The 20,601-nt window shown below is 43.7% G+C and overlaps 1 protein-coding gene across 7 annotated transcripts in view; it reads left to right on the top strand.

The window, feature by feature from the left end:
- GTF2IRD1 (GTF2I repeat domain containing 1) overlaps positions 1-20,601 on the top strand; it is a 219,690-nt gene that overhangs the window by 60,955 nt on the left and 138,134 nt on the right. For 4 of the 7 annotated variants that reach the window (XM_030185785.1, XM_030185782.1, XM_030185784.1 and 1 more), the window contains exon 2: positions 12,809-12,991. In XM_030185785.1, the coding sequence (XP_030041645.1) occupies positions 12,815-12,991 (177 nt within the window). In that variant the 5' untranslated portion in view covers positions 12,809-12,814. The remainder of the gene's footprint in view (positions 1-12,808; positions 12,992-20,601) is intronic. The other 3 variants (XM_030185787.1, XM_030185783.1, XM_030185786.1) reach the window with 1 other exon arrangement.

The following is a 20,601-nucleotide window of genomic DNA, read 5'->3' as shown; positions in this document are numbered from 1 at the left end:
TGTGACTCTTCATTCACAACTGCTACATTTATTTTGCCCATGTATCTTTTATTTGTTTTAATTGTCACATTTGCAAACATGTAACTAGAAAAGCACCTTGCGTGGGGAACAATATTGCCCGGTCAGTATTCAGCCAGTGGCAGTCAGCATTTTATATGGTTAAGTTAGACTTGGATATTCAATGTTGGGTCATGTCCAGGTACTGTTATGGAATAGCCAGGTCTCACCAGACATGTCCTGGCTACTGAAACTTATGCAGCTCTCAGCTGAATATGGCCAGGATGGGGATCAGTAACTTTCTCTACCCACCCCCAAGAGCAGACTCCTTCCCTAACCCCACCTAATAGCAATCCTTCTCCCAACCCCCCAAGAACAAACTCCCACTTACCTAGCCACCTATAGGCCCCCCAGGCCTGACATAAGCTCACTGGTGGTCCAGTGGGGTAGTCCAGGTTAGAGTGAACCCCAATCGCTCCTTCCTCTGGTGGCTCCATCTATAAAATGGTCACTACAACTTCTAGCGGTAGTTATGGTTTATGCTTCTGACTCCACATTGTTGTGAGGACTGAAGTGATTATGAGGGTGTGTAGGGAAAGAGCAAACTGGCCAGGAATTCTGCCAGACCTGAATAAAAGACCTGATGAGTTATAGTTAGAATTTCTGAATGGAATCTAGTAAGATACAGGCCCCCTAAGGGTTGGTAGCATGGAATCTTGCTACTGCATGGGATTCTTTTAGGTACTTGTGACCAAGCTTGGCTACTGTTGGGAGCAAGACACTGACCTAGGTGGACCTTTAGTCTAATCCAGAATCTAATCTAGTGCTGGGCAGACTTATACTGTTTGTGCCGGGGCTGGTGGTTGGGCGGCGGGGATAGTGCTGAGCAGACTTATACGGTCTGTGCCAGAGCTGGTGGTGGGAGGCAGGGATAGTGCTGGGCAGACTTATACGGTCTGTGCCAGAGCTGGTGGTGGGAAGCGGGGTTGGTGGTTGGGACGCGGGGATAGGGCTGGACAGACTTATACGGTCTGTGCCAGAGCCGGTGGTGGGAGGCAGGGATAGTGCTGGGCAGACTTATACGGTCTGTGCCGGGGCTGGTGGTTGGGAGGCGGGACTAGTGCTGGGCAGACTTATACGGTCTGTGCCGGGGCTGGTGGTTGGGCGGCGGGACTAGTGCTGGGCAGACTTATACGGTCTGTGCCAGAGCCGGTGGTGGGAGGCAGGGATAGTGCTGGGCAGACTTATACGGTCTGTGCCAGAGCTGGTGGTTGGGAGGCGGGGTTGGTGGTTGGGAGGCGGGGATAGGGCTGGGCAGACTTATACGGTCTGTACCCTGAAGAGGATAGTACAAATAGAAAAGTAGCACATGTGAATTTATCTTCTTGGGCAGACTGGATGGACTGTGCAGGTCTTTTTCTGCCGTCATCTACTATGTTACTATGTTATGTTACTATGTTGAGTACTCCCTTGGCATAGGGGTAACATGATTGAATCATTTTGCTCCCAGTATTTGCAGCATTCACAACATTTTGCAGTCTTCTAATGTGGGAAGATTTCAAGCCCTGGTATAGTGATCATAACAATCCAAACAAATTTTTACAAGGATGTGGATGAGAATGCATATGGCTCTTTTATTTAACAGAGATTTGGCAGAATGCATTTTTTCGAGGCATAAAAGTATTCTTTTAGTACACTAGAGATTCAGACTGTAAAAATCTGTCTAGTAGAACATCTAGGATCTTTACTGATTCCTTATTCTAGATCTACATAGCACAAATCAAAGGACATATTAGAGAGGGAGCAGGAAAGAAAATAAGGGTCTCTTTCTCCCCCCCCCCCCCCCCCCCCCAGTTTAGTTTGAGCCCATTTTTAGCTAACATTTCTGCAGTTCTTTCTAATTTAGATGAAATAGTGATAAATTCAGGGATGCAAATTGTTGACTAATTAGATATCATCTGCATACATAAAGCATGTAAATCTTAAGGACTGAACCAGCAATACCAGTGTGGCAAGGAATATGCTAAATGGAATGAGGTCAAGAAATGAACCCTGAAAGATGCCACAGGTGAGATTTTTGGGGGGATAAGGAGTGACGCCAAAGGACGTTGAGGGTTCTGGCAGTTCTAGAAGTATTTGAAAACCCATTGTTTTATGAAGGCCTTCCTAGAGGTATGATTTCAGATTGGTCTTAAATGGTTGCACGAAAGATTAGAATTGTTTTATTGAGAATGGGGAATGGACGAATAATATGATGCACTGTGTTCATAGACTTTATGTATGTTCCTTTGTAACGTACTTTGGAAAAAAGCAGGATATGAATCTTGAAAATAAATAAATATGAGTGGAACCAAGCAAATACAGTTCTAATTTCAAGAAGCCTTTGAAGAAGTGTAGGATAGTTGGCCATGTCAAAAACTGCTGATAGATCTAATGAAAGAAGAACCTCTGTACCAGTATTCTGCACCAAAATCTCGCAGCTGAATCAAGGTTCTCTCAGTATAATACTTAGAGCAGAAAATAGTGGTGCCGATATTCAGAGTGTGGGAGGGAGCCCAGCTAACTCCCGCGGTTGGCGACAAACCTGGAAATTCAATGCCGGGGCCATATCTGGTGACCGGCATTAAATTTCTTGGGGGGGTTGGCCGCTAAAAACATAGCCGGTTAAGCCGATATTTAACAGCTGACCGGCTAAGTTATAGCACCCAAAGATAGACCTGCTATTTATGGGGGTCTGTCTGGCTGCTAAAAAAAAAAAAAAAAAAAGAGGAAACAGTTCTTACACAGAAGAGCAGCAAGCAAAAGCCAAAACACAGGAGTGGAAGGCCCCAAAAAAGTTCCAGGAACAACCAATGGAGATGAACAACAAGCGTTTATTATTCTTGAAATATAACAATTACAATTTTCATATTCTCCAGATACAGCATATAGTTGATATCCAATGTAGCAAACGGGTGATACGCGACATGGGCCATGTTTTCACCTTCCCCTCAGCCATCCCTCCTGGAACAGTTCTTTCAATGACTGTCAGATACAACCCTTCATTTCCCCAATTTGCTCATTCTGGGTGATGTTAACTTTCATGTAGATACCCTGTCGCTCCTTAGACAAATGTTTTCTGTCTCTCTTGACTGACCTCTGTCTCTATTAACGTATTTCTGCTCTGACCCATAACACCGGCCACATTTTAAATCTAGTTCTGATTCATATTTCCAACCTCTTATTTTCTTTAGGCAATTTTTACTGAACTCCTTTACCTTGGACAGATCACTATCTTATTGCCTTTGAACTCTCTTTGCCTAAATTCACTCCCCTTGCGCCCAGTACTGGATTAGCTTTCCTTGATTTCAAATCTACCAATCCTTCTTCTGTTCCCCCTTTAGCCTCTGCTTTTTCGTATGATTTTAAGGACTTACCCCTTGCTACCCAAACCGATTTGTGGAATACTAACCTATGTGACTTGATTGAACTGCATGTCCCATATTATTGTGCCTTTTCAACAAATTCTACTAGAAAACCTTGGTTCTCTGGTGACTTACATCCAACCAAATGTCAAGTATGCCACACTGAAGGAGCGTATCATAAATCACACTTGCCAACTAAAAATAGACTTTATCAGCTACTCCTTCATAGCTATTTTCTACAACTCAAGCAGGTTCACTGAGAGTACTATTCTAATCTTATCTAGCAGGCACTTAGAGTGGCATAATCGAACGGGGCGCCCAAGTTTTTCTGAGGGCTTCCCCGCAGGACGGCCCCGTGAAGGGGCGGGAAACCACTATTATCGAAACAAGATGGGCGGCCATCTTTCGTTTCGATAATACAGTCGGGGATGCCCAAATCTCAACATTTAGGCCGACCTTAGAGATGGTCGACCAAAATGTTGAGATGGTCGAGCTTAGAGATGGTCGTCCCTGGTTTTCGGCCATAATGGAAACCGAGGACGCCCATCTCAAAAAACGACCAAATCCAAGGCATTTGGTCATGGGAGGAGCCAGCGTTCGTAGTGCACTGGTCCTCGTCACATGCCAGGACACCAGCTGGGCACCCTAGGGGGCACTGCAGTGGACTTCACAAATTGCTCCCAGGTGCATAGCTCCCTCACCTTCGGTGCTGAGCCCCCCAACCCCCCCAAAACCCACTCCCCACAACTGTACACCACTACCATAGCCCTAAGGGGTCAAGGGGGGCACCTACATGTGGGTACAGTGGGTTTCTGGTGGGTTTTGAAGGGTTCACATTTACCAGCACAAGTGTAACAGGTAGGGGGGGATGGGCCTGGGTCCGCCTGCCTGAAGTGCACTGCACCCACTAGAACTGCTCCAGGGACCTGCATACTGCTGTCATGGAGCTGGGTATGAGGCTGGCATAGAGGCTGGCAAAAAAATGTTTTAGGGTGGGAGGGGGTTGGTGACCACTGGGGGAGTAAGGGGAGGTCATCCCCGATTCCCTCCAGTAGTCATCTGGTCAGTTTGGGCACCTTTGTGAGGCTTGATCGTGAAAAAAAATGGACCAAGTAAAGTTGACCAAATGCTTCTCAGGGATGCCCTTTTTTCCATTATCGTCCAAGGACGCCCATGTGTTAAGCACACCCCAGTCCCGCCTTCGCTACGCCTCTGACACGCCCCCGTGAACTTTGGTCGTCCCCGCGATGGACTGCAGTTGAGGGCGCCCAAAATCGGCTTTCGATTATGCCGATTTGGGTGATCCTGAGAGAAGGACGCCCATCTCCCGATTTGTGTCGGAAGATGGGCGCCTTTCTCTTTCAAAAATGCCCCTGATAATCAGCCTCATGCTCTGTTTCGCTTATTATCTAAACTTTCTTTCCTTGGTCCCTCTAACTCCCTCCTGTCATTATCTGCGGATGACTTCACCATGAAGTATGACCAAAAGATCCTTGATGCCTGTGCCTCTCTTCCCTCTTTGCGTTTTACCCCTTTGAACCCCCCTCACTGTTGTTGGTCTTGCCCCCTTCTTCCTCATCTATTTTTTTGATCTCTTCAAGATTTTTGGGGGCTGAATTTAATTTACCTTCATTATTGGAACTTTCCAAAATCTTTGGGTCTTTTCGAAAAACTTATTGCGCCTTTGATCCTTTACCCCCATCTTGGATTGGAATCTCTAAGCATGAACTCCTTCCTTTTGAACACTCTATGATTACCACCAGTTTACAGAATGAGGTTGTCCCTCTTCTTGGGAAACGTCTGTGTCCTGTTTTAAAGAAACCTACACTTGATGTTTTAGATCCAATAAATTATCATCATGTCTCATATCCCATTCTTGTTGAAAATATTAGAAAAGGTTTTCTTTTTTCAGTTGCTGAACACACTGAAGCTTCTCTTACTTTATATACCCCATGCAATCTGGTTTCAGGCAAGGTCATTCCATGGAAACTATCTCTGCTTCTCTTCTAAATGATATCCATATCACATTTGATGATGGCAGAATTGTTCTTCTGCTCTCCCTTGATGTCACAGCCAATCTTGACTCGATAAATCAATTACTGTGTTATCATGCCTCTGTTCTATGGGTAGTCCAGGTTTCAGGTTTTATATTTATGTGGATGATATTCTGCTGGTTTCCACCCATAATCCTATATCAGTTAATCTCTCTTCCCTTCAATTATGCCTAGATTCTACTTAGTATCACTGGCTCCTGATAGCTTACTGAATTCAGTACAAAATTCTGTCATTGACTCATAAAGTTCTCTTTTCTCAAATCCCATCCTACTTATCTTCTTCAATTATACCTTATACACCCTTGTGTATGCTATGCTTGTCTTTTAGGAACCAGTTAACTATCCCTTCACTCTTGCACCCTAGATTACAGGCTACTCACCACTCCACTTTTTTTTTTTTATTTAGGTCTGTCTCTTTAGAATTCTCTTCCTTTTTAGCTCCAAGCTGAGCAAAATTACCAACATTTCAAGGTGGTTTTAAAGACTCACTTGTTCACCAAGGCTTTTCAGGGAACCCCTAGGTAGATGTTGGGTTTGATGGTATCAACAAGCAGGTTTTGTCTTTACTAGCTCTTTCTTGAACTGGATTTCTACCTTTCTTTAATTTCTCCTTGTCTTCTACTTTGTAGTTCCTTTCTAATTGTTCTTTTATTGATTTTATATGATTGTTGTAAACCACATTGATATGTAGGAAAGGTGGTAAATTAAGCCCTCTTTTAAACTAAATAGCTGTGGTAGGTTTCGTAGAAGACACTATTTTTTCCGTAGCCAAAGATGATTGTAGATTAAAGCCTGAAAGGGAACTGCAGTTGTCATGACCAAGAATACTGGGTATCAGATATCAACGCAAGTTCAACTTCTGATGGTTCAGCCATGAAAGTACTATCAGTCAAGCATTTATCCAGAGGGGGAAGCAAGTTTTGGATGCCAATTATATTACCCAAAAATGCAGATGCAAATTGATCTACAGTTAAATTAGATGACAAGTTATTTGAGATAGACTGGTTATTAAGCTGGGTGACTCAATAGTCTAGTGGGAGTAGGGTTGGGGATATGATCGTTCTGGAAGTGTGACACACAGAATTGTTGTTAACAGTTTTAACTATGGATTTATAACATTTGGCAAGCTCTCTATAGTGAGCCAAGTTATTATCAGACTTATGCCAGTAACGTTTAGCATGATCTAACTATTTTTTAAGACACATTTCAGGGATGATGATGCCTGGGCTTAGTAAAATATTCATTGAGAAGGACTGCCTTATCTAAGGCTGAATGTAGAGTAGTATTCCCCAAATGCACCTCTCAGCTAAGGATAATCAGTTGAAGTCACTAGGAAATGGTTTCACAATTTAAAGGGAATTTAATGGAGCAGCAGGAGTAATAGAGGGGGAGAGACCCAAGAAAAGAGATCAAAGAGTGATCAGACCAGGAAGTGGAGATGACATACAGCACAGATCTGGAGTAGGACCAGCCAACATGAATAAGTGAATTAATTAATTGAGTCAACCCTAAACATTGAATAATATATAAAAAGTCAAGTGTTATGTTTATGCTAGGGTCAGTTGCATGAATATTGAACCTCATGTAGGAGAGCAAGAGTAAAAGACTCCAGCACTTGAGAAGGTATTAACTCTTATAAAGTCTGCATCATGTGTGAGGAAGCTGATAGGTCTTTGCTAATTTTTAAGTTAGGGCCAATTTGGGCTCAAAAGGGTTGAAGGAGAGCTGATAAATACCTTGCCACACAGGGGACCACAGTACTGACCAGTATGTGCCATGACATCTATCTCCAATCTGTATCCCCCTTGAATCTCCCCCTTAAGTTTCAAGTTTTGAGTTGTATTATTTCTTGTTATACTGCCTATCAAGTGCTGCTGGGGTCCCCAGGCTCACCACTAGTCCATGCCCCACTAAATGTCTAGTATAAACGTTCTGTAATCAAATTGAGAATGCCTCCTTAAATAAGCTTACACCATCAGTCTCCCTCCCTTCCCCCCACCACATCCAGTATCTCTGTTTCTCCTCTCTTTTCCCCCCCTCAATAGATCCAGTATTTATTTTATTTATGACATTTATACCCCACATTATCCCAAACAGGCTCGGGTTCAATGTGGCTTACAAGCAATAAAATAAAGCGTCATTCCTTCTCTTGCCCCCCCCCCCCCCCAGGTCCAGCATCTCTCTTCTCTCCCCTCACTAGATCGGCATCTTTCCTTCTCCTTTCCTTCTCACTAGGTCCAGCATCTCTCAGTTTTTCCCCTGCCCCCCCCCCAAACCAGGTCTAGCACTCTCTTCCTTCTTCCCCTCCCCCACACCACCACCAACCTATCTCTCTCCCTTACCTCCACCAGGTCCAGCATCTCTACTCCTTTCCCCTCCCCACCAGGTCCAGCATATCTTCTCCCCCCTCCCCCTGCCAGGTCTACCATTTCTCCTTCTTCCCCTATTTTTCCTCCTTCCTTCCATCAGGTCCAGCATCTTTCCTCCCTCCCTGGCTCCCCCACCAGACACCCACCTGACCCAGACTCATCTCTAGTGATGACCAATCACTTCTGCCTCCAATGCCACCATTTATGGGACCTGATCCTAGCAATGTGTTTCAAAGTACTTCTAGGGGTCAGTCTGCCAGAAAAGGCAATTCTTTTAGCCTGGTTTCTGTAAAGCAAAGAAAATCAAGATGTGAATACTGAGTAAGGTCAGAAATAAAACGAATCTTATTACAGAGAGAGTAAACATTGATTTTTGCAGTCTACTGGGAAAATTATAGAAGGTAAAACCTATCATGGCAGAAGGCCATAATAGAGACCCCATTTGGGAATATACTGATGAAGTTACTGTATCTATGAGTAAGACAGGCATGTATGCAAACCTCAGATAATGCAACAAAGAAATGCAAGGCCTGATTAGTTGAATGACAACTGCTTTTGCTTTGAAAAGTACTGAAGGCAGGCCTAGATTTAGTTATAGGCATCTGAGTATTGCCACCACTGCCTGCCTTCGTGTGGGGCCTTGCCACTTGTCCTCAGGAGTGGTACCAATCCTGGAGCATATTTTTTTAAACTCCATTTCCTGCAGTAAATCAAGAGAGCAAGAAGATTTTTTCCTGCTGTTAGATCACCAGGTTAAAAAAAATAAATGCAAGTTTGGAATTTTTAGTGTGGACTTCCTTTTGTAATCTCTTGCATCCCAGAATCTTCTGGGTTGTTGCCCTGATGCTTCCAAGTCAAACACAAATCCCAAAAGTGGAGGAGTGGCCTAGTGGTTAGGGTGGTGGACTTTGGTCCTGAGGAACGGAGTTCGATTCCCACTTCAGGCACAGGCAGCTCCAAGTCACTTAACCCTCCATTGCCCCATGTAAGCCGCATTGAGCCTGCTATGAGTGGGAAAGCGCGGGGTACAAATGTAACAAAACAAAAAAAAATGCTTTAAAACTGTAGCTAAAAAGTCAAGATCAAATAAGAACAGCAAATTACCTGAGAGAAGATAAGGCTGGTAGGTAACTCTGTTGTGGTTGTGGTCCTGTTAGAGGTCCAGAGTAGGGGATTATCATCACTTTAGAAAAAGCCTTTGGCACTATGATGGATTGTGATTGTTGTCTAGGGCCTCGGAAAGGAATTTGTTTTTGCCTGAAGATAATTATGGGCAACCATTTGCAAGATTTCCCTGGTTCATAGCTAAGCCTTGCCCTAATGTGGTAATTGGAAGAGTCTAGTGTTGATTGATTAATGTGTACTTTCAACCAAATCATCTGATTTAACTGTTGACTGTGTCTTGGTTCTCAGCATCAGCCTGGGATATTTTACTACTGGACCAATAAAAATTGATTTGTATTTTCGGCGTTACCCAATCATCGTAGACAAGTTCAGCTCCTGTGATTCTGATCAGGGTTTCCAGATGTCTCTGTAACAGTCAGTCTTGTTTAATTAAAAACAAAAAAAAAAGTGGGGGAAGCATGCAGAGCATGGTTCTGTTGAATTTGACTGATTTCTTCAGTTCATGTACCGTATTTTTCGGACTATAAGACGCACTTTTTTCCCCCCAAATTTGGGAGGAAAATGGGGGGAAGGTAGAGTTTAGCAGGCCACCCGCCCTCCCTCCGAGCTCAGGATCGCCCTCCCTAGGGTTACCTCCCCTCCCCCCGGCCCTGTCACGACCTCTCCCCTTACTCACGCGATCATCCCTGGTGGTCTAGTGACGTGGGGGCAGGAAAGAGCCCCCTCTTTCCTGCCCAGTGCACTGCTCTCCATCCTCCTGTATGCTGCCTGTGATGACGGTCTCGGCGAGATTCAAAATGGCCACCGAGACTTCAATTCTCTGCGGCCATTTTGAATCTCGCCGAGACCGTCACAGGCAGCATACAGGAGGATGGAGAGCAGCGCGCTGGGCAGGAAAGAGGGGGCTCTTTCCTGCCCCAACGTCACTAGACCACCAGGGAAGATCGCGTGAGTAAGGGGAGAGGTCGTGACAGGGCCGGGGGGAGGGGAGGTAACCCTAGGGAGGGCGATCCCGAACTCGGAGGGAGGGATTCGGACAAGACGCACAGGAGCACCTAGGTTTTAGAGGAGGGAAAAAGTGCATCTTATAGTCCGAATTTTTTTTTTCCTATTTCCCTCCTCTAAAACCTAGGTGCGTCTTATGGTCCGGTGCGTCTTATAGTCCGAAAAATACGGTAATTCTTTCCAACCCCCACTATATATGCATTTTTTAATTTGGATTTTATTTATTTGGATTTTGCTCACACCTCTTCAGTAGCTCAAGGTGAGTTACATTCGGGTACACTGGGTATCTCCCTGTCCCTGGAGGGCTCACAATCTTTGTACCTGAGGCAATGGAGGGTTAAGTGACTTGCCCAAGATCACAAGGAGCAGCAGTGGGCTTTCAGCCGGCACCTTTATATGTCAAGACTGATGTTCTAACCACTAGACCACTCCTATGTATTGGGTGTGGGAATAATCTATGTGTATGTGTGCAGTTTGTGGTTGTGTGTTTGTGTTGCTGCTGACCTTTGTGTGGCAGTTTTAGGGTATTTGTAATTAGTGGTTGGTTTGTGGAGTGTTGAAGTATTTGCAGAGGGATATTTTGGGGGATGGGGCAGTTTGTGTGTTGTGGAACATTTGTAGTGGATAGTTTTTGGTTGTGATAGCAGTTACATAGTAACATAGTAGATGATGGCAGAAAAAGACCTGCATGGTCCATCCAGTCTGCCCATAAGATAAATTCATATGTGTATACCTTACCTTGATTTGTACCTGTCTTTTTCAGGGCACAGACTGTATAAGTCTGCCCAGCAGGATTCCCCACCTCCCAACCAACAGTCCCGCCTCCCATCACCGGCTCTGGCACAGACCGTATAAGTCTGCCCTCCACTATCCTCGCCTCCCAACCACCAACCCCTCTTCCCCCCACCTGCTCCGCCACCCAATTTCGGCTAAGCTTCTGAGGATCCATTCCTTCTGCACAGGATTCCTTTATGTATATCCCACGCATGTTTGAATTCCGTTACCGTTTTCATCTCCACCACCTCCCGCGGGAGGGCATTCCAAGCATCCACCACCCTCTCTGTGAAAAAATACTTCCTGACATCTTTCCTGAGTCTGCCCCCCTTCAATCTCATTTCATGTCCTCTCGTTCTACCTCCTTCCCATCTTCGGAAAAGATTTGTTTGTGGATTAATACCTTTCAAATATTTGAACGTCTGTATCATATCACCCCTGTTCCTCCTTTCCTCCAGGGTATACATGTTCAGGTCAGCAAGTCTCTCTTCATATGTCTTGGAACGCAAATGCCACACCATTCTCGTAGCTTTTCTTTGCATCGCTTCCATTTTTTTAACATTCTTCGCAAGGTACGGCCTCCAAAACTGAACACAATACTCCAGGTGGGGCCTCACCAACGACTTGTACAGGGGCATGGGACTTGTGGGGTGATGGGACAATTGCAGGGGTATTTTGTGAGGGTGGTGACAGTTTGTGGGCTGGTAAGAAAGTTGTAGGGGGTAGTTTATTGGGATGGGATAGTTGGGTGTGAGGGCAGTTTGTAGGATAGTATTTTTGGGGGTGGTAGTTTGTGGGTTGGTGAGGCAATTTTGGGGGGTGGAGTACTTGGGGGGGTAGTTTGCAAAAGGGTAGTTTCTTGGGGTGAGGCAGTTTGCAGAGGGTAGGTTTTGAAGATGGAACTGTTTGTGGAGTGGTGGGTCAGTTGCAGGGGATAGTTTTTGTAATGGTGAGGCAGTTGTGAGGGATAGTACTTGGGGGTGGGGACAGTTTGAGGGGTGGAATAGTAGAGAACAGGGAGAAGCAGTTTGAAAGGAGGACTTGTTTAACAGTCGTCCTTTCAAACCTAATGTTTCACTGTATGTAAGTGTCTATTGTACAACATCTGAAACTCCTAATCCCATAGAAATGCACTGGACTATATTGGGGAGGGGGATGCTTACTTCTCTAGAAAACTTGGCCCATTTTTGAAATTGGTATGTCTTTTTACCTGTGTTACTCACAAGTCAAGTTTTTTTCCCAAACTGTTAAATTTTCCTGCTCCCATAGAAATGGCTTGGGACATTTGTTTGTTGGGGGGCCTTATTTCTATGGAATCCCACAATCTGATTTTGCCCATTTTAGAACGCGGCTGTGCCTTTTTTAGCAGTTTTCCCACATGCCAAGTTTCATCCCATCCGGTTATATTTTCTATGCAACCAAAGTTGGAATTATTGCTCCGATAGAACTGCAATGGGACTTTTTTTTTTTTTTTGGTGTGTGGGTGGGGGGAGGGCTTGTTTCTCTGCAATCCCTGGTCCAATTTTGCATATTTTTGAATCAATATATCTTTTTTTTTTTTTTTAATGGAGTTATTTTGCTGACAGAAATTCTTGATCACTTTTCTATAATTCTTTCCAACTTCTTTCATGTTGGAAAGAATAACAGTTGTTTCCTAATTATCAACGGCTGCCTTGGTGGAAGGTCTCCCCACTATGACAGCTGTTCCTGGAGGACCAAAAGATGGATTGTACAGGATAGAATGGGTGGGGGGGGGAGGGATAGAGTCTTTGATGGCAGCTTGTTTTCCCTATAGTTCTCCACTCTAGCCTGATAATAATGACCTACTTACAGGAATGTGAGGCTGCCGAACTTCAAGTCTGATGTGCTGGAAGAGTTCGCAAGTACGGCAGGAGAGAAAAAGTGGGAAATCAGGTGAATGTGAAAAGAACACAAACTGCTGAAACTGATGGACTTAGAAAGCTGAAATTAACCTCAAATGTTATATGGCTGCAAAATACTTTGTGAGCTGTGCTTTTGCAAAAACGGGTGCAGCATAGGAACTGAATAACCACCACGTGCCTTTTGTGCTTTCTTCTAGGTGACCATGGCCTTGCCAGTGAAGCAGTCGGAAGGAGCCTCCAATAACTTCAGACATGATCAGTGGATTCCAACTTTTCCAGGAAAAGATGAGATTATCAGCAGCCTAATATCGGCCTTAGATTCAATGGTTAGTAAGAAAGCTGTGCAGCTTCCCATGAGAAGAGAAAATGACCTGCACAAGGTTGGATTCACAAATCATTTTTGTTCCTTTTTTTTTTTTTCCAAATGCCAGCTGAAATAAGGTCTTGACATGTTTATATTCTGCTTTGAGCTCTTGGTGAATAAGAACCTTGGTTAGTGTGTGTCATAGTGACATAGTAAATGACAGTAGAAGAAGACCAACAAGGCCCATTGAGTCCGTTCAGGAAGGTTGTTGGGGTTGTATGTGACTTGCAATGTAGGTTACTTTCCCTAGGATTGTGTTGTTGGAATTTTACCTACCATACAGTGCAGGTTTTTCTCATGTTCGCGTTATTGGAGTTCTACCTGCTGCGCAATGTGGGTGACTTTTCCCATGCTTGCCTTGTCAGGGTTGTACCTGTTGTGCAGTGCAGGTGACTTTTCCCATGCTTGTGTTATTGAGGTTATACCTGCTGCGCAGGGCAGGCGATTCTCCACATTATTTCTTAAAAGAAGTGCAAAAGTCATCACATAGGTGTTTTGAGCTGAAATGCTCAATGCTTGGTTTACATTCTCTTGCCTTTTAGGAATCCACTATATATATATATATATATATATATATCACATTCTTTTTTGAATTTCCATAGTAATAAAGTTTGCCTCAGATTGTGAGCCCTCCAGGGACAGAAAAATACCTACCATTGGCTGCAACAAATTTTCATTAAATCTAAGAGCCAACCTAAAAACTTAGGTCTTCAGACACTGGCTCCTTTCTCGCTTCTTTCCCACCCTTACAAAATTGTCCCCAGTGAAATTGTGGGGGGGGGGGAGGTCTTGGAATCCCCTCTCAGATCAGCAGTAGCTCCTTTATAAATTGACTTACTGAGATGGTTTTTTCCCCCAATTTTGTGCCTTTGGGCAAAGAAACTTTATTAAATCAGTTCATTAAGGTGCCTCTTCTAATCAACTGCAAAGTTAATAATCTCCCTTCCCAAAGCATGGTGACAGCTGTTATCCTGTAGATAGGTGAAGCATAGTCTGGGTCCCCATCATCTTCTCTCTTACTCCCTTCCCACAGCCTTCACCCAATCTGTCTGCCTCTCTCTCCCTCATACCCCCCTCCAGCCTTCACTCATACCCCACCCCACAGCTTTCTGTCACAGACTCTGGGGAAGTGAGCCCTTGCACTGTGGTAGTGGTAGGCGAGTTATATGGGCTAGGCACAGCACTAGGCAAGGCTTGGCAGAAGACAAGGCAGGCAAGATTTGACTGATGACAAGGCAGGCAGGACTGGACAATGCTAGGCAGGACAAGGCAGACAAGGCTAGAATTGAATCCAGACGGGGCAAAGGAAAACAAGGCAAGCAGGGCAAGAACTGGATCCAGACAAGGCTAGAACTGGATCCAGACAAGGTAAAACAGGGCAAGGCAAGAACTGGATTCAGACAAGATCAAACAGGACAAGACCGGACTGGAGCAGGAGACAAGTCAAGGCTGGAATTAGGCAGGCAAAGGCAAGGACAGGAATCAGGCAAGGACAGGAACTGGAACAATACAGGCAAGGCTTAAACGGGAGACAGGCAAGGCACAGCTGCTGGAGACCTGTTATGAAGGTCCTGAGGAAATGCTGGGCCTATGCTGGGCCTTCCTTAAATTCCATGGGGCAGGAAATGTGACACCCCCGTGGGGTTTCCCAGCATTTCAGCAGCAGGAAACAAGCATGGACTCTTCGGCGTGTGGCCGCCCGCCCTAGGAAGCTGGTGTGCTGCTGCGGGAGGAAAGCAGGTTGCCGCCCTGAGGAACATTGTGGGACCTGCTTTCCCAGAGAAAACAGTAAGTCGTGGTGTGTCGGGGAGAAGGCATGATGGAGCCGTGAGACCTTCACCCAGTCTGTCTCTCTTATACCCCCTGCCCCCACATCCTTCACCCAGTCTGTGTGTATGTGAAGTAATTAAGTTTGCTGACACCACAAAGTTATTCAAAGTTGTTAAATCGCAAGAAGATTGTGAAAAATTACAAGAAGACCTTATGAGACTGGGCATCCAAATGGCAGATGATGTTTAATGTGAGCAAGTGCAAAGTGATGCATGTTGGGGAAAAAGGAACCCCGAGCAATAGTTACATGATTCAAGGTTCCACATTAGGAGTCACCAACCAGGAAAGGGATCTAGGTGTCGTCATTGATGATACATTGAAACCCTCTGCTCAGTGTGCGGCGGCAGCGGCTAAGAAAGCAAATAGAATGTTAGGTATTATTAGGAAAGGAATGGAAAACAAAAATGAAGATATTATAATGCCTTTGTATCGCTCCATGGTGTGACCGCACCTTGACTACTGTGTACAGTTCTGGTCACCACATCTCAGAAAAGATATAGTGGAATTAAAAAAGGTACAGAGAAAGGCGACGAAAATGATAAAGGGATTGGGATGACTTCCATATGAGGAAAGGCTAAAGCGGCTAGGGCTCTTCAGCTTGGAGAAAAGGTGGCTGAGGGGAGATATGATAGAGGTCTGTAAAATAATGAGTGGAGTGGAACGGGTAGACATGAATCACTTGTTTACTGTTTCCCAAAATAATAGGACTAGGGGGCACACAAGCTACAAAGCAGGTAAATTTTAAAACAAATTGGAGAAAATATTTCTTCACTCAATGTGTGAATGTGATAAAAGCAGTTAGCTTAGCAGTTTAAAAAAAAGGCTTGGATAACTTCCTGAAAGAAAAGTTCATAAGCCATTATTAAAATGGACTTGGGGAAAATCCACTTGCTTATTTCTAGGATAAGCAGCATATAATGTATTGTACTGTTTTGGGATCTTGCCAACCTGGATTCGCCATTGTTGGAAACAGGATTCTGGGTTTCATGGACCTTTGGTCTGTTTGAGTATGGCAACCCTTATGTACTTAAGGCCAGAACTTGGCCAGGTTGAGTCCCCCCCCCCCCCCGTCCAATAAAATGTGCTTTGGTGAATCACTGCTTGTTCTTCCTCCTTGGATCACCTTTGCTGTTTGTGTTGCTTTGTGTATTACTACAGAGGGTTTTCTCATGTTTTTTGGACAGAATACAGGGTGAGGCAAAAAAAAAAAAAAGTAACCCCCTACAGTTTTGTTTTGTGTTAGGTTTTTTTGCAGTTTTCTCAGGAACTGCCTTGAATTTCAACGAGAAATTGTACGTACTTATTTAGTCGTCATACTTACATATTACTATTAAACAACATTTAATTATCTTAAGCTGTGATAATGTTAATGACATTTTAGCATTACACCTAGCAATTTTTGCGTGTTAAAAATGTTTGAGCTAAAATACAGTAAAATAACGTCATTCAAATGATACATTTAACAATGTATCAGAATTTTGCAGTCAGCGTGAATCTTGAAAGTGTCCTCCCCCTGCTTTAACACAGGCCTTCAGACATTTTGGGAAGTTCTTAACAGCCTTGTCAAGCAGTAGTCCCTGTGGCAGGCTGCCCCAGATCATTTGCAGTGCTTCCTTGAGTTCGGCGATTGTTTGCAGCTTTGGGTGGAGTTTGTGATAGACCTCCAACATTGCTCCCCAGACATGGTTGTCCAAGGAGTTTAGGTCCGGGCCTTGGAGCTTCCAGTTCTTGAGATGATATGCAGCCACTATTGCCTTTGCTCAGAAACCTTGTTAACTGGATTCTCATTTTGTCTGCTACCAACACCTCGCACATGATTGCTGTTCTGATTTGAAATGCTTTTAAAAGAAATTATCTGTAAATTGTCATATTATCAAATTCAAATTATTGTTTACAAAAGTCTTTGTCACTGTGACACCACTAAGCTGATACCACTCCCCCCACCCCCCACCCCAAATGTTGGTAGTTTTACAGTGCAAAAGTTTTTGAACAAACGAAAATTGCTGGGTGGTCATGCTAAAAGTTTGTAACTTCACCGTGTCTAAAGGTAATCTCATTCCACTCGACACATAAACATAGATAGTAAGAAATAAAGCTGTAAAATTTCACATTGAAATGAAATTCCAAGTGGTTGCTGAGAAAACAGCGGAAAACTGTAGGGGGTTACTTTTTTTTTTTTTTTTTTGCCTCACCCTGTAGAAACCCATATGCATATATGGATGCGCATACAAATGAAAATGCCGTGTTTTTACTATGGTCTATTCTGTTGGGCTTAATCTGGGTACCAGCACTGAATATCCAGGAGTTTCGTAGCCATTGGCAGTTTTCTGAGTATGGCCAGTCTTATTTGCCTGAATCCTTATCTAGGCAACAGCATGAATATCAATGGTGTCTGGATAATTTCAATTTCTATTCTGACTCCCATCTCTGGACCACCCCATTGTGAACTGGGTAATGCCACAGCCGTCAGAGCTGATCTTCAGCGATAATCTCAGTTAAAGTGTCACTGAATTCCAGTGCCTGAACCTTTCCTATCTGGTTAAACAGCAATGAATACTGACCTGTATGTTTTATAAATTTAGGCCTGTTATTTTTTGCCTAGATTGAGGAGCCTAATTTATGACCCTAGTGCTGAAGAAGATGTAAGAGATTTGCCTGTACCGGAAATAGTTTTCATGGATGATGATGCGGAGGAACTGAAAGAAATCTTGGTGAACCTGGAAGGTGTACTAAGCAAAATTGACAAATTACAGAGTAGTAAATCACCTAGACCGGATGGCATACATCAGAGGGTACTCAAAGAATTCAAGCATGAAATTGCTGATCTGCTGTTAGTAATATGTAACATATTGTTAAAAACATCTGTAGTACCTGAAGATTGGAAGGTGGCCAATATGATGCCGATTTTAAAAAGGGTTTTAGGGGTGATCTGGGAAAATACATACTGGTAAGCCTGACTTCAGTGCTGGGCAAAATAGAGGAAACTATCATAAAGAATACAATTATGGAACACACAAACAAACCTGGTTTAATGGGGCAGAGTCAGGTTGGGTTCAGCCAAGGGAAGTCTTGTCTCACCAAAGGTGAGCCGGTTGATGTAGTGTATCTAGATTTTTGGAAAGCTTTTGATAACGTTCCTCCTGAGAAAACCTTGAATAGGAGTCAAGGTTCTGGTATGGATTAGGAATTGGTTATTGGACAGAAAACAGAAGGTAGGGTTAAATAGTCATTTCTTTCAGTGGAGGAGGGTGAACAGTGGAGTGCCAGAGGGTTCTGTATTGGGGCCAGTGCTGTTTAACGTATTTATAAATGATATGGAAATCAGAACGAAGGGTGAGGTGATTAAATTTGCAGATGACACAAACTATTCAAGGTTGTTAAAACACGTGTGGACTGTGAAATACTGCAAGAAGACCTTAGGAAACTGGAAGACTGGGCATCCAAATGGCAGATGAAATTTAATGTGGACAAATGCATGATGTTGCACATTGGAAAGAATAATCCGAATCTTAGTTACCTGATGCTGGAGCCCACCTTGGGGTCAGCACTCAAGAAAAAGTTCTAGGTGTCACTGTAGGTAATAGAAATCTTCTGCTTAGTGCGCAGTGGCAGCCAAAAAAGCAAACAGGATGCTAGGAATTATTAGGAAAGGGATGGTGAATAAGACCGAAAATACTATAATGCCTTTGTATCACTCCATGGTTTGACCGCACCTTGAGTATTGCGTTCAGTTCTGGTCGATGAGTCTCAAAAAAGATATAGCGGAATTAGAAAAGGCTCAAAGAAGAGCAACCAAAATGGTAAAGGGGATGGAACTCCTCCCGTATGAGGAAAGGCTAAAAAGGTTAGAGCTCTTCAGCTTGAAAAAGAGGCAGATGAGGGGAGATATGATTAAGGTCTACAAAATCCTGAGTGGTGTAGAACAAGTAGTAGTAAATCTATTTTTTTACTTCTTCAAAAAGTACAAAGTTTAGAGGACATTCAAGGAAGTTTACATGGAAATACTTTTAAAACAAATAGGAGGAAATATTTTTTCACTCAATGAATAGTTAAGCTCTGGAACTCTTTGTCGGAGGATGTAGTAACAGTGGTTAGTGTACCTAGGTTTAAAAAAGATTTGGACAAATTCCTGGAGCAAAAGTCCGTAGTCTGCTATTGAGACAGACATGGGGAAGCTACTGCTTGCCCTGGGATTTGTAGCATGGTATGTTGTCATGATTTGGGTTTGTGCCAGGTACTTGTGACCTGGGTTGGCCACTGTTTGGAAAATAGGATACTGGGCTAGATGGACCATTGGTCTGACCCAGTGTGCTACTCTTACGTTCTTATGTTAAATCAATTCTAAGCTCCCAGATTTTTCTTGCCCTAAATACACCCCACGCTCTACTTATGCTATTTAATTTATAGGAGATTAGTGAAATTTTGACTATAAATATGGCTCAGAAACTCCACCTACTCGAAAATGACAAAATACATGTGCTGCTTAGGCAAATGATGATCATAAAAAAGGCATGCTATTCCCTGCATGAAGGAAAAAGGCCTCAAGGAGCTCCAAAATACTTAATAATCTGACGGAGCCGAAACGGATCTTTATGATCCTCCTTTCATCATCGGCCAAAAAAACCTTCAAAGATGTAATAAGTTTCCTATTCCTAATAAGTATAGAAGGTATTGCAAAACATGTATTTTCAATATTAATCCAACATCAATGGACGGGGAAGACTGCACAGCAGAATAATTGATCGGGCAACGAAGTTCTTTGTTGAGCGCCACCTCTAAAGATAAGTGCTGGTGTTCATATCAAGTACTTTCTACTATTCGTCCATTGATGTTGGATTAATATTGAAAATGCATAATGTTTTGTAATGTATACTTATTAGGAATAGGAAGCTTATTACATCTTTGAAGGTTTTTTTGGCCGATGATGTGATGTGCCAAGCACACATCTCTTGCGGTCAAGCTCTCTAATTTTGTGACACCACTGGTTGCATGAGCCACAAGTGTGGGTGATCTGCTATACTTCAGCGATTGGCACTGTGAGTGTGTCTCAGAACTACATACACGAGAAGAACATTCTGTTTCCGTAACAGACTGTACAGAGAACATTTTGTTGTACGTATGGTAAGGCCAGATGGTAAACCAATGAGAAAGCAAGACTTGGTTCACAAACATTCAGTAAGTCTTGGATTGGGCTTTTTATTTATAAGGAAGAATTGCTAGGCCTCTGTTATGCAAAATTCCTGAGCCCTGTGAGGTTTGGGATAGCTGGAGGGCAGAGGTCAGGGCTAGCTGATTCTGTCCTACTGCAATTGACTTTGGTACCTACATTTATGATCCCCTTTTACCTTTGCAGGTGAGACCTTAAAGGGAGATTTTAAAAGCATTTTGGCAGATAAAGCAGTGAAGAAATTGGCTTTAGGGAACGGGGATAGGATTTGATGTACCACCTTTTTGTGGTTACAGAGCATTAAGCGACTTGCCCAGAGTCACCAGGAGTTGCAATGAGAATCAAACTGAGTTCCCCTTGTTCTCAGGCCTCTCCTCCCAATAAGGGGGCAGTTCTATATCAGGGCACCTGGTAAGAAGCCTGTTCTATAAGGGGACTTTTCTTTATAGAATACTAGTGTAACTGGGTATATACATAGGTAAGCATTAGGCATGAGAACTTAATGCCACCATACAGGGCCATTGAGAGACTGAGCCAGGCCCGGGGCAGGAATACCCCTGCCCATTCCCCCCCCCCCCCCCCCAAGGCAGTATTGCCATGTAGCTAGAATTCAAAAATTGGGGGGGGGG

The sequence above is a fragment of the Microcaecilia unicolor genome, chromosome 13 (assembly GCF_901765095.1).
Source record: "Microcaecilia unicolor chromosome 13, aMicUni1.1, whole genome shotgun sequence".
Lineage (NCBI taxonomy): Eukaryota > Metazoa > Chordata > Amphibia > Gymnophiona > Siphonopidae > Microcaecilia > Microcaecilia unicolor.
This window is presented reverse-complemented; position numbering and strand designations above follow the sequence as displayed.